Source organism: Scylla paramamosain, chromosome 36 (genome assembly GCF_035594125.1).
Source record: "Scylla paramamosain isolate STU-SP2022 chromosome 36, ASM3559412v1, whole genome shotgun sequence".
In the NCBI taxonomy this organism is placed as follows: Eukaryota; Metazoa; Arthropoda; class Malacostraca; order Decapoda; family Portunidae; genus Scylla; species Scylla paramamosain.
Genome location: NC_087186.1, coordinates 7904131 through 7916907, shown reverse-complemented (window position 1 = coordinate 7916907; position 12777 = coordinate 7904131). Strand labels below are relative to the sequence as shown.

Below are 12777 nucleotides of genomic sequence, written 5' to 3'. Positions count from 1 at the left end.
TGGCAAAATTATTTATACAAAACCAAAGAAGTATTAAAGAAAACGAGTCATTTAGGTTTGTCTAAATTTTACCATTAATAAAAAGAATCTCACAATGTCATCCACACCCTGGTATTTATGCTCACACTGGCAGGTACTGTAGCTGCCCTGTCTATACCCATTCCCTCACAGTCAAGTACTAATACTGATATTCTCAAACACCTATATCCTTTCTAACACCTCAAAGCTATACATAGGTCCTGATATTGCATCTCTCTCTCTCTCTCTCTCTCTCTCTCTCTCTCTCTCTCTCTCTCTCTCTCTCTCTCTCTCTCTCTCTCTCTCTCTCTCTCTCTCTCTCTCTCTCTCTCTCTCTCTCTCTCTCTCTCTCTCTCTCTCTCTCTCTCTCTCTCTCTCTCTCTCTCTCTCTCTCTCTCTCTCTCTCTCTCTCTCTCTCTCTCTCTCTCTCTCTCTCTCTCACTGTTACTGATACATTGCCAGTATTTCAGCCTCTCTCACACACAAGTACTGATGTGTCCCATGCCTTTCCCAGGACACCTGTAATCCATCACACACACACTCCTGTTACTTCTCATTAGTGCTGAAAGGCTGCAGGTCTTCATTACCTCTAGTTCATTAGTGTTGTGTTTAGTCATTTGGTTTAAAGATGATAGCCTGATGTATTGTTAGTGTGTCAAGGATTGGAGGAGATTTTCAGTCTGGCTCTGTCTAATTATTGATGGAAAATATTACTAGCATGAAGGAAATCTCTTTAGTTGAATGTGTTGAGTTGCATCAAATAAACAATTATAATAATACTCATACTGTTTAAAAAAAGAAGTACATCAGTGTCATGTATTTCAGAACAGTTTTTTAACCCTTTGGTGTCTAACCCTGTAAGTGAAAATGAGAACATTAAATGAAATGATGATTGAGCCCAATAATAGTGCTTAAAAAGAAATGACTTGGTGATACTGTAATGATTTAAAACATGAAAACACTTATTATGATTTATTGTAACAAATCATTAATTACATAGCTTCTTTATATCAGTGAAATTATAGTGTACAATTTTGTAAGAGTGAGTCTTGGCACTGTGGAAAGACCAGCACAATTCATACTTCATGGCCCTTACAGACAGTGCATCCGGCCCAAGTCGCTCCCTCTCAGTGGAGAATGGGGAGGAGGGAGAGCTGGAGATGGAGCTACCACCTCCCATGAAGGTGTTGGAGCAGCCCATGTCTGCAGCGGCGGCTCAGGGTGGCCAGGGCACCGCCGCTGCTGCCTCTGGGCCACCCATGCCTCCCCTTGACAACATTCTCACAGACGTCCCCACCAGAGTGAGTTGCCTTGGGTTATTATTAACTTTGGTCATTTCTGTGATTTGTTGTTACCATAATTTTTACAAGGTCCTGGAAGTTCCTGTTTGACTCCTAACTTTTTTTATGATGAATTGTCTGTCTTATATTTATCCTTCCCTTGATTTACAGGTTGATACTAATGACTTTTTACAGCTCATATTAATAATGGAAATATTAGAAAGGAAATAGTTAGGGCTTTTGTAAACAATGGAGGTAGGCAGGTAGCATAGCATGATTGGAAACAAAAAAACTAAACTGCTGAATCAAGCATTGTAGACATGAAGAAAGCATCCAGTTTTATCTAAATTAACATGAGTGAAAAATCTTTTGTAAATTTGATAAAACAATGTATTTCCTGGTGCCTTCATGCCATTTTTATATACATAGTCTGTTTCATCTAGCTTCAGGTGATGTGTTTTCTGCATGACATGATACATCCATAGCTTTGCCTCAATTTTTGAGGTGTGGAGGTTTTGAAGTCTTTGTGCATAATAGCTTGATTACTGGAGAGAATATTCTTCAGATATTTGTGTAGTCAGCATACTAGAGTTAGTAGACGTCCACTAGATTTTAAGATTGGGCGACCAGTCTTAGTTTTAGAGAGTTTTGTGTTCTTAAGGGTGTTTGTGCCTCTGTATCATAGTACTGAATTTATGTTAAGCCGCTTCTTGTTACTTATAGCATATAGGATAGTGTTTCAAATTCCCCCTGGTGTGTTCTTTACAATAGTCTTTATAATTGTAAAGCTCATCATCACATTCTTCCTCTTTCCTCTTCTTAGCAGGTATGGTGTTTGGTAAGCAAAGGTGAATGGTACTGCTTGGAAATATGGGGAAAAAAGTGCTATATTTGATTTTGATATACTCGTATTTACTAAATTCTTAAGATGATTAAATGAATGGATATCGTAATATGGTTGGATGCCAGTTAGCATGTTTAAAAGTGGTGATGGGTACAGCATTTTGCAGTTTAACTTCACTTTCTGGTCTTGAACTAACATTATTTTCTTGTGGTGATAGGAGGTGTGAGGTGGCAGGTCCTCAGGGTGATAGCTGGTCCAGTGAGGAGCTGGTTGTGTGAGGATAGTGATATGTGAAGTGTGACTGAGGGACAGTTATTAACACTGCTGTCCTCCTGTGAAGTAGTTGTGCACAGGTGAATCATGATTTACTAATGAGTTATGTTCTTCAAAGGGCATCATATAGTGAAAATTTATGAATCAAGATTAACAATAGATTACATATTTTCCAAGTAAAGTCTTTTAGCTATTTTCACAAGTTTCTTTTAATGTGTTTATCCATAACTTTAAATTGTGTATTTGTAAATAAGGGCAGAGGAAACATTTTATTCATAGCTTGAAAAATTCTCAAAATGAGTGTTCATAAATGATAAAATCTTTATTTTGAGGTTTAGTTCTGGGAAAAAAGTAGTGTAAAAGACAGGGGTGTTGAGGACTTGGCTGTGGCTACGCAGTGAGTTGGCTACTGCAGGAGACGTGAGGTGTGGGTTGATTGTAGCCTACTGGAAACTAGTGCTTTGGGTTAGGTGTTCTGTTTGAGTGAGTCTGGATGACAGCCCTGTCCCTCCAACAGTCAACCAGTGTCGCCTTGAAGACAGCTGAAGGAACTACCACAGACCTTGCAACAGAAATAGAAAACATTGTCAAGGAAAAGATGGTGAGCGTTTGTGGTTCACAGCGAGCATGGTTCTTACCCTTGTCATTATCTTGCATGTGTAAAGTGTCTCGTTTCGTTTCTTACCAACTTAACTTGTGCATGGACCACTTGGTGGCACATCATAGGACTCTTTTGTACATAACACTGTTTTGTAGCTGGGAACAACCTTTGGGTTTCTGACCGTCACATAATTTGGTTTCATCTTATTTACAGTGCATGCTGTTGGTTGGGAATTAGATTTTTTCATTCTTTTCAGTTTTCTGGCTCACATTAAGTGTTTATATGTAGTTGGTGTTTTTTTTATGTTGTTGATCTGTTGTTTATCAGTATTCTTTCTTATTCTTGATGGTACTACTGTGTAGGATTCTTGCAGACAATCCTGAAGTAAATTATTTTTTATTTCATCTTTGTTTCTAGAACAAAACTGTATGTAGGCTTTTGTGTTGTAGAACACACTTCATAAGTTAAAATGACTGGACATTCTATAATGGGACTCACTTAATGCTGTGTCACAAAGTATGCAGTATTTGTGCCTCTGTATTTTTTCTTGGACTGCAATGGATGTTTAGTTATTTCAAGAATATTATAACTTGCTTTTTAGCACTGAAGTATCATGACATGTAGTGTTATGGTCTTTATAATTATTACACTGCATGCTTATTTTTAGCTCAGTTTTTTCCTATTTGCCAAGAATAAGTCACAGTGACATGCATAGCACCTTCACAACCTAAAGAAGTACTCTTGTCATAGGTGTTGTCCTAGATGCCTTCCAAATCAAGTTTATATTATTTCCCTATGAAGGCACCTGGCCATTATAACCTGATGGTTTGTTCCCATTGGCCTGTGTTATGAGCATCACCATGAATTAGTTATCTGAACTGCTATTTTCTTTTATAATTTCTGTGTTTCCAGATGATGCAGTTACCCCTCAGGAACCTGCTGTTGTGTGTCAGGATTCACTGTACTGTTTGAACACCACATATTTACAGTGGTTGTCACTTTATCTGCCTTTTATTTTTCAGTTTTCAGGAACGATCAACCTTACTATTCAGTCTTGTGTGTTTCAGTGTATCATTCAGTATTGTGTGTTTGTTTTCTTTCAGTTGATATTGCTATCTTATCATGACAGGTATCAATGAAAGTTAAAGACACTGATCTTAATCCGAACTCCTCAGCAGGCTTTATTTCTTGTCTTGCACTCTATATGTAGATTCCTTCTTGTACCTGAATGTTTTATGTACACATTATGTAGTGTGTAACCATGTGTTACATATTTTATTTTTTGTTTCATAGCTTTTCTTTTTTATTTTCTTAGTTATGTATGTTGGTTATTTAAGTGCTAACTATCTCAAAGCAGAAAATACTGTGATCATCTTTGCACAAATACATACATGAATTCTAGCATATATGTCTTGCTACAGATGAATATATTTATGTAAATATGATATTTATTTTCATTTCAGCAGTGTCATACATAAGTCTTCAAACACACATACATCTGACCATTCCACACTCTGCCATATCATCACATCTCAAGACATGCTGGACCACACCACAATGACAATGGTGTGATAAGCCAACATGAGAGCCACTTTGTCAGTGTAGCTCTTGTTTTTACACATGCTTACAAAAAAAATATATTAGTATGATGCAATTCCAGAAACTTGTAACAACATTTCTGTAGATAAGATTTTCAGAAGGAAATTTTCCTGACCAGACACTCTTATATCTTAGATTCACTTGATAGCAAAGATGTGCATGGGAATATTTATGTAATCTATTTCACACTCCCAGAATTTTTTTTTTAGACAGTAACTGTTTTGAAATACAATTATTAAGTACAAGTAGCTCATGCTCATGGTTCTGGATTAGATATAAGAGTGGGAGCAATATATATACCTTAGGTGAGATTGAAAAATAGTGTGTGGCAACTAGTCTTATCTCTGTGTGTATTGGAGGTTGGGTGATAGTTGATCTCTTAGCCCAGTCTAGTCCTGTCAAACATTCTGTGATAACCTGATAGTTGATCTCTTAGCCCAGTCTAGTCCTGTCAAACATTCTGTGATAACCTGAGTGCTGTGGTGACTGTTCACAAGACAGAATTGATGACAGATTCATTACATACTTTCTCCTGATGGTGATACAAAAAATAGGCAGCTTAGCATGGGAGAAGAGTGGCGGTCAAGTTTGTCCTCCTGTGATGACTTAAAGAATAAAGGTTTGGCTCGGATTTCAAACCGCGTTGAAAAGAAATTTTCAAGGACTGTGAGTTGGTGCAGAGAACACTTGGGAACTAAAAAAACAAATCAAAAGACTCCAGGATATAATGAAGTGGTGGAAGGAGAGAAAGCAAGGCACAGTGAAGTAGTTAAGGAAAAGAAAACCAAAGAACAGTATGAAGTGGTGGATGGAAAGGAGACTGTGCAGATCAGACGTGTAAGGATTGCCTTTGAATTTTGCACAGAGATTAATGAGAGGAGACTAAAATAGTCCTTCATCTTCAACAAGCCCTTATCTGACAGTGGTTGTTTTTGGATGTGTTCTTGAGGAGAATTGTAACCCTTTCATATAGAAATTTGACACTCCTGCAAAGATATAGGCAATGACATAATCTAGACAAAAAAAATCTTATTTATTATTATTTTTGTAATATTCTACACAAAGCTTATACATTTCTTGCCATTGTCATCATCATCATCATCATCATCATCATCATTATCATCATCATCATCATTGCCACACTCAGCACAGTGAGAATGTTGACATGAGGGACAGACACCACATCTAAAGGCAGAGAAGATTGTCAAGTCTCAAGCTGCAGTGTTTTAAGAAACACTTATCTACTTACTACAGCTTCAGTTTTCTTTAGTTTTCAGAGGTAACCAATTATCCTCAAACACAATATAATGTGCAGGCAGCTGGCTAACTATATCATCTCCACTGTAGGAACAACACTCAGAAACCAGTGAGCTCCTGAAGGAGTGGCGGAGTTCTGGTGACGGGTGTTCTGGGGACGAGGCCTCATCCCCCGTGCCGTTGACCTCACAGCTGTCAGATGATGCAGATCTGGGGGCATCAGCCCTACCTCACTCACTCCTTGTACAAGATACTAGTCCAGGTGGGAGATCCATATCAGAATGTGTTGTTCATATCTGTTTTATTACATATGTCTTGCAGTCAAGATCTTTGTGTATTCTGAACTTCTTACTTTATTACATATTACTAAGTTCAGTTAATTAAGTGAGCATCATAAGTATTGTTGTATATCAGCCTATAACTCAAAGATTCAAGAGATCTATGGTCTGTCAACAATGCTACAGATGTAATGCATTGATTGACAGCAGTCCTCGTGGATATCCTGAACTGACATCAGCCATTACAAGAACTGTAAAACCCACTTAAATCTTTGGCTGAGGCTCTTGGTGCTGTCATTAAGTGTTTGTTTCAGTATTTCATAAAGTTTCTGATATGGTTGTACAAGTTCATTATCTAATTTTGAAGAATAAAATGCACATATGAAAATTTTATACACTGCAATGTGACAAAGCCTCGCTCTTTATGATGCAGGTGTTAATGTGCCCATCCTGCAGCAGTACAGTCATGCAGTTGACAAATTCTTTTTTGAATTGCCCTGGCTTTCTCTATCTCCAGTGCTCACTTCTCAGCATTAACCAGGTGCATCTGCCTTCAGGGGATTGTGATATGACCAAGGAGCAAAGAGAACTTCACAAGCGGCAGTTTGTTGTGGCAGAGCTGGTGGAGACAGAGCGCCTCTATGTTAGGGATTTGGCAGATGTGGTGGAGGGCTACATAGCAGAGATGCGAAACCCAGATTCTGAGAACAAGATGCCAGAAGATCTCAAGGATGGAAAAGACAAGATGGTGTTTGGAAACTTGGAGGCTATTTATGAATGGCACAGAGAGTGAGTCTGAGTCCTTATCATTATGCCTGATAATAAGTTGCATAATATTATAACCTGCAAGAGAATACATTGAATCACAATGGTAGATGTGCTTATGAAATATATGTTGTGTGACCTTGATACATTGTCACTAAGCTTTTTTATTGCTGTTGTGTTAAGTAAAAACAAAAGTTAAGTAAAAATAATGTATATAAATTCCTCAGTTTCTTCATGAAAAACATCGAACGATGCTTAGAGCATCCAGAAGAAATCGGGCCGGTGTTCCAGCGCAGTGAAAAGAGGCTACAGATTTATGTCAAATACTGCCAAAACAAACCCACCTCAGAGTACATTGTCTCAGAGTACTCCAACTATTTTGAGGTTGGTATTTTTACTGTTATATAATGTTTTGTTATTTTTCAAATGCCATATAGTATCACAGGTGTTTACTTTGGAAATTACTTCTGTAAATGCAGTTTCCATTTATAAATAGAAAAGATGCACACAGCACTCTTATATTATTCTGCAGGAGATCAGGCAGAAGCTGGGCCACAAGCTGCAGCTGCCAGACTTGCTGATCAAGCCTGTGCAGCGATTGATGAAGTATCAGCTGCTCCTGCGGGATATCCACAAGCATACTGAGCGGGCTGGGCTGACACAGGAGGCTGAGAGCATTAAGAGAGCCCTCAACATCATGATTGTTGTACCCAAGGCAGCCAACGACATGATGAATGTTGGGAGATTACAAGGGTTTGATGTGAGTTATGAGATACAAGTAGCTAGTTGAGTGTGGTGTGAAAAAGTGTACTTTCTAGGTTCAGATTTCGTTTGTATATGTATAGAGGTTAACTTGTTCAGTTCACAACCAAGAAATCCCAGGTTTGAATCCTGGCCCAAATGGAGACATTGTTCATCCAGCAGTGAACAGTTGTATAGGTGTAAGCTGAGGAGTTGCCTCCTCATAATGCAGTAGAAGGACAAAGCCAGATCTCTTACATGTATATTTTATGTGTGTTTGCATGTGTGTATTTGCTACAAGAGATGAGAAATAGTCTGTGCCACACCAAGATAAGTAAATGAAAATAAGGTATATAAAAAATACTTTTAATTGTTACAGATTTTTTGCACTATCATTCTTGTTAATACAAATGGATATATGAAACTAAGGAGTTTTTTTGCTATGTCACATTTTGAATTATGTGTCTTTTACAGGGCAAGATCATGTCACAGGGAAAGCTGCTGCTTTACGGGCCGCTGGTCTGCTGTGAGGGCACCTCTGCTCACAATTTCCGTGGAAAAGATTTGATGGTGTTCCTCTTTGAGCAGTCTATCATATTCTCTGAGAGTGGCCGGAAGAAAAATCAGTTTTCCAACCCTGTTTATCAATATAAGAGTCATCTACAGGTTTGTTGTCTTATATTACCACTGAGATTATGAATTTCATTCCATAGGGATAGGCTTTGGAATAATTGTAAATAGATTCATGATGAAGTTATAGTCATAGGCAGTTGAGTACTGATACCTACTTTAATGTAACGATTAGTTATATTGATCTAATCCTTATGTTCCTTGACAGGTTAACAAAATGAGCTTAACTGAAAAGGTAGAAGATGGGGATCCATTAAAATTCCTCCTGAAATCCACTGATCCCCACAAGCCCCACCTTGCCTTCATCTGTCAAGGGGCTTCAGAGGATGACAGGAACCAGTGGGTCTCACAGATTCGCCACTTACTGCAGACCCAAAAAGACTTTCTCAAGGCTATTCAGTATCCAATAGCTTACCAAAAGGAGCAGACCAAGAATGTGTAAGTACTCAAGCCAGTGTGTCGAGTGAAAATATTTGTCGTGCATGTAAACTTGCAGAGGTGATGGGCCCAGGAGCACCAAAAATCATAATTTGGGTCTGACTTTGGTGCAGTCTGTAATGTTTCCCTGAAAATTTATAGGGGCTGATATTACACCTCAAGACCCTTAAGTTTATAACAGTTTCTTGGGTATCTTCTGATGAGGGCATGTGGGACAGCAACAGAGTGGCTGAGGAGTCCTAGAGCAGGACTAGAGTGACATTGCTGCAGTGAGTGAAAGAAGAGAATCCCAGTCTTGAGGAACAGGATAGAGAAAAGGGAAGCCAGGTGCATGTGCACTTGTAGTTCAAAACGAAATACATGATCACACACACACACACACACACACACACACACACACACACACACACACACACACACACACACACACACACACACACACACACACACACACACACACACACACACACACACACTGATACAAGTCTATTCTCATCCACTGATATATGTGCACATACAGACAAATACTCACACACACATGAACTTACTCATATAAACAAATTCACACACATGCACTTAATCTTTCTCTGTCTCACATCCAAATCTTATCCCATTCTGTGTCTGTTCTCTCTCTCTCTCTCTCTCTCTCTCTCTCTCTCTCTCTCTCTCTCTCTCTCTCTCTCTCTCTCTCTCTCTCTCTCTCTCTCTCTCTCTCTCTCTCTCTCTCTCTCTCTCTCTCTCTCTCTCTCTCTCTCTCTCCCACAAGAAGGATCAAAACAACAGTTGAACCTCAGTATTTACCAGTATTTTGTAATTCATCATAAATTCTATTTTCAGAAAATTTCAATATCTAAACCTCATCTGAGAAAATTGACCTTTTAACTCTTTACTGAATTTTAAAAATCTGTTTCATGCCTCATAAACAGAATCAATATATCAGAAATGTAAAACTGAGGCTCTTCTGTCCATCCCTGGGACCACTGTGTCTCTGGATAGCTGGAAAGGTACACAGCACTGACAAAAGACTCCAGGGTTGGGTGTGCTAGTAACACCACAACCTTACACTAGATCTCTTCACTTCATTTTAAAAGAAATTCCAGTAGTAGGGTAGATAAGTTTGATATTGAATAACATTTATTCATAGTTTTGGGGAAACTTAATTGTTGAAAATGAAGTTTACTTTATTTTTAGAAATTATGCAAATATTGGTATCATAAAAAGGGAAGATTATACAAAATAGTTGATACAGAGCAGAGAAAGCAAAGGGCTTGCTCTGAGTGAACATTGGTGTCTTTATACTTTTAGGGATCAGTCTGTAATGCAAGTATGCAACGTTATATTTACAGTGTTAATGAGTCTGTTAAACATTGCTCTATTATCACAGTACCAAGACTACTGGTAATGCTTGATGGATGTAAATTTGAATGCACACTCTCCTGCCCACAGTGACCAGTTCAGCTTATAATCTAATCAAATGAATTTGTGCCACATAGAGAACATGCCAGTTGGCTAATTCTTTCACCTTGTGAATGCTTGTATTGACTGACAATAATGTGAGTTAATGAAATACGTATAGACATTTGCTGTACTGTACTACTGAAAATAACACTGTCACAAAGATCTTATATTGTAAGACCAGATTGTTTGCTTGAAGCAGAAAGTGATATAACTGATTTCCAATTCAGAAAACTCAAAACTTTCACAACAAATTATTTGGAAACTGTAAGTACATTTTATGTTAGTTTTATAATACTACTTAGACACTTTTTTTTATTTTAATAAGATATTGTGGATCTTTTAAACTTAAGTATTACATCTCTTTCCCCTTTGCAATATTATTTAGCAGTTCCAGGACTCATATATGAAGTCATCTTAGAGTATTTTATCTTTTTGTTGTGTGAAGTCTCTTTGCATCATTTGTTGTCACAAAATTCATAGATCACTCAATAGTCTGACATAATCAGAAGTATTAAGTTGAGCCATTTTCAGAAATGTCTGGCATTTGTTACCTGGTGCAAACATTTTTTATTCACTTAAAAGTGTAAAACTCATTTGTACTGTACAATAGTGTTAAGTACAGTTGTTGATAACCAGATGGTGTGATGACAACAAGATGATTCAGTTGCTTCAGTAAGACCAGAGCAGAGTTACCTTCCCTAATAGACTGTAACCCTTGCCATGGGACTAAATGAGGCATTGAACTTCAGTCTCATGTCTCTGCTGCTTACCCCTTCTGTGGAGGGACAGGCAGAGAGGTTGTCAGCCTCACCACTGGCTATGAGCAAGTTTCTAAAGATGTGTTGAAGCAAAATCTGCATACTGATTTAGAAGATGGCATCAGACTTTTTTCTGAGAATCAACACTCATTAGAAATATGAATACTTAGATTTCTGCAAGTAACTCAAAGAAGGCTGTTCAATAAAGATAGTAATACATATTATATACAGGTCAGTGTACAGTTGCATCTGAAATTGTCCTTTTTGTTGAAGGGCTCAGTGTTTGTATATAAAAATATGGTATGATGAATAAAGTTGGTGATTTTTCTCCTGCCTTTTTTGTATATAATTTATTAAGTGTCTGTTGCTGGAAGACAAAGATGAGAAGGACTGAGAAAACCTTGCTTCTATGATTGTATTTCCAGGTGCATAAAATTTTGGCTGTCTGATAAGCTTTGCCGTCATGGAACCTCTTTTGCCACCCCCAGAGCATCATGAAATTTACTTTTTACTATTGTTTGCTTTATGTGGGTAGAGCTGTTCCCTTGAAAAGTGGGGACTACGGGACTTCTGAAGGACCTGGAGAGACATGACACACTCTCTTCCAAATACATACCATGATTAACTAGTGATTAGATGGGTGCTTCTCAAAATAACATCAGTATTTGAAAAATCATGTTGCCACATTATTAAAAGTTATTGGCTTGATAAAAATATAGATAATCAACTATCTTTAGAATCTGAAGAAGGCTCTTTTGATTCTGTGGTAAGAACATTATAAACTAGAACCTGTACACCTGCAAACTATTAGGAATCTTTTATCAGTTACAGAGGTATTTATTTGGATGTGGGTGTGTCATGGAGGCAGAGGAAGAGTTACTAGTGCATGATCCATGACTTCTAGATGTAAACCATTAAACTTGAACATTAATAAACTAACAAATAGATCACCATAAACCTCAAATTGGTGAGTGATGAGCTTTAAAGAATAACTCATGTATTTAAAACACACATCTGATGCATACTGCCTGAGAGCAAACGTGTCTGAAGTCCCATAATCCTTGGCGGACTGTCACAGGGCAGGGACTGTCTCTGCTTGTCTGCATGAGAGTAATGGTGGGAGAGAGACAGTCAGCAGTCATCCCATTCATCAAGTACATGTTAAAAAAGAGCTTAGGTGGTGTGACAAGAAGTTAATCCTTATCCTTCCTGTTGATTGTGTGTGTTCTTTGTTTTAGGAAACAGAAGATAAAAACATTGTAGTCTTTAGTGGTCCACACTAAAGGCAAAAAAATGCAGACCAACACATCTTGTAAACACAAAATCTAGTACTTACGGTCCTAACACTGTATATGAAAACTAACTCACTAGATGCAGTCCCCAGCACCCATCTGGAGTTCTTGCAAGGCTCCAGATTAAAACAATCCTTGTGTAATGGGATCCAATAGTAAGTACAGAAGTGAATGTTCTTCATTTCTTCCAATTCTGTCCTGTCCCAAATTGTGTTGAAGCCTTCATTAAATATTTTTTTTATTGTTAAATAAAACGGTCAAGTTTGTGTTTGAGTTACTGTTTATTAATCCATTAATAGATCAAAACTAATGAAGGCTCAGCATTATCATTTCTGAACACTGGCAACTGTACAGCTTGCAAATGCCCTTATCACCTTGTCTTTTCTAGCACTGAAGATTCAACTCTCATTGGTAATTCAATAGCTAATTATTGTTGGTGGTAGATTGTTTCTTAATTTTAAGGTATAAATATTTACTTAATAGATTACTACTCTTGGTGTCTACCACTGTGTATTGCTATTAGCATTAGAATTATTCATAAATGT

At 37.7% G+C, this 12777-nt stretch overlaps 1 protein-coding gene across 4 annotated transcripts in view; it reads left to right on the top strand.

Moving 5' to 3' along the window:
• LOC135090894 (triple functional domain protein-like) overlaps positions 1 to 12777 on the top strand; it is a 220718-nt gene that overhangs the window by 182963 nt on the left and 24978 nt on the right. For 3 of the 4 annotated variants that reach the window (XM_063988054.1, XM_063988052.1, XM_063988056.1), the window contains exons 29-36: positions 1117 to 1319; positions 2933 to 3016; positions 5963 to 6134; positions 6708 to 6939; positions 7143 to 7299; positions 7448 to 7675; positions 8131 to 8322; positions 8495 to 8724. In XM_063988054.1, the coding sequence (XP_063844124.1) occupies positions 1117 to 1319; positions 2933 to 3016; positions 5963 to 6134; positions 6708 to 6939; positions 7143 to 7299; positions 7448 to 7675; positions 8131 to 8322; positions 8495 to 8724 (1498 nt within the window). The remainder of the gene's footprint in view (positions 1 to 1116; positions 1320 to 2932; positions 3017 to 5962; positions 6135 to 6707; positions 6940 to 7142; positions 7300 to 7447; positions 7676 to 8130; positions 8323 to 8494; positions 8725 to 12777) is intronic. The other variant, XM_063988055.1, reaches the window with a different exon arrangement.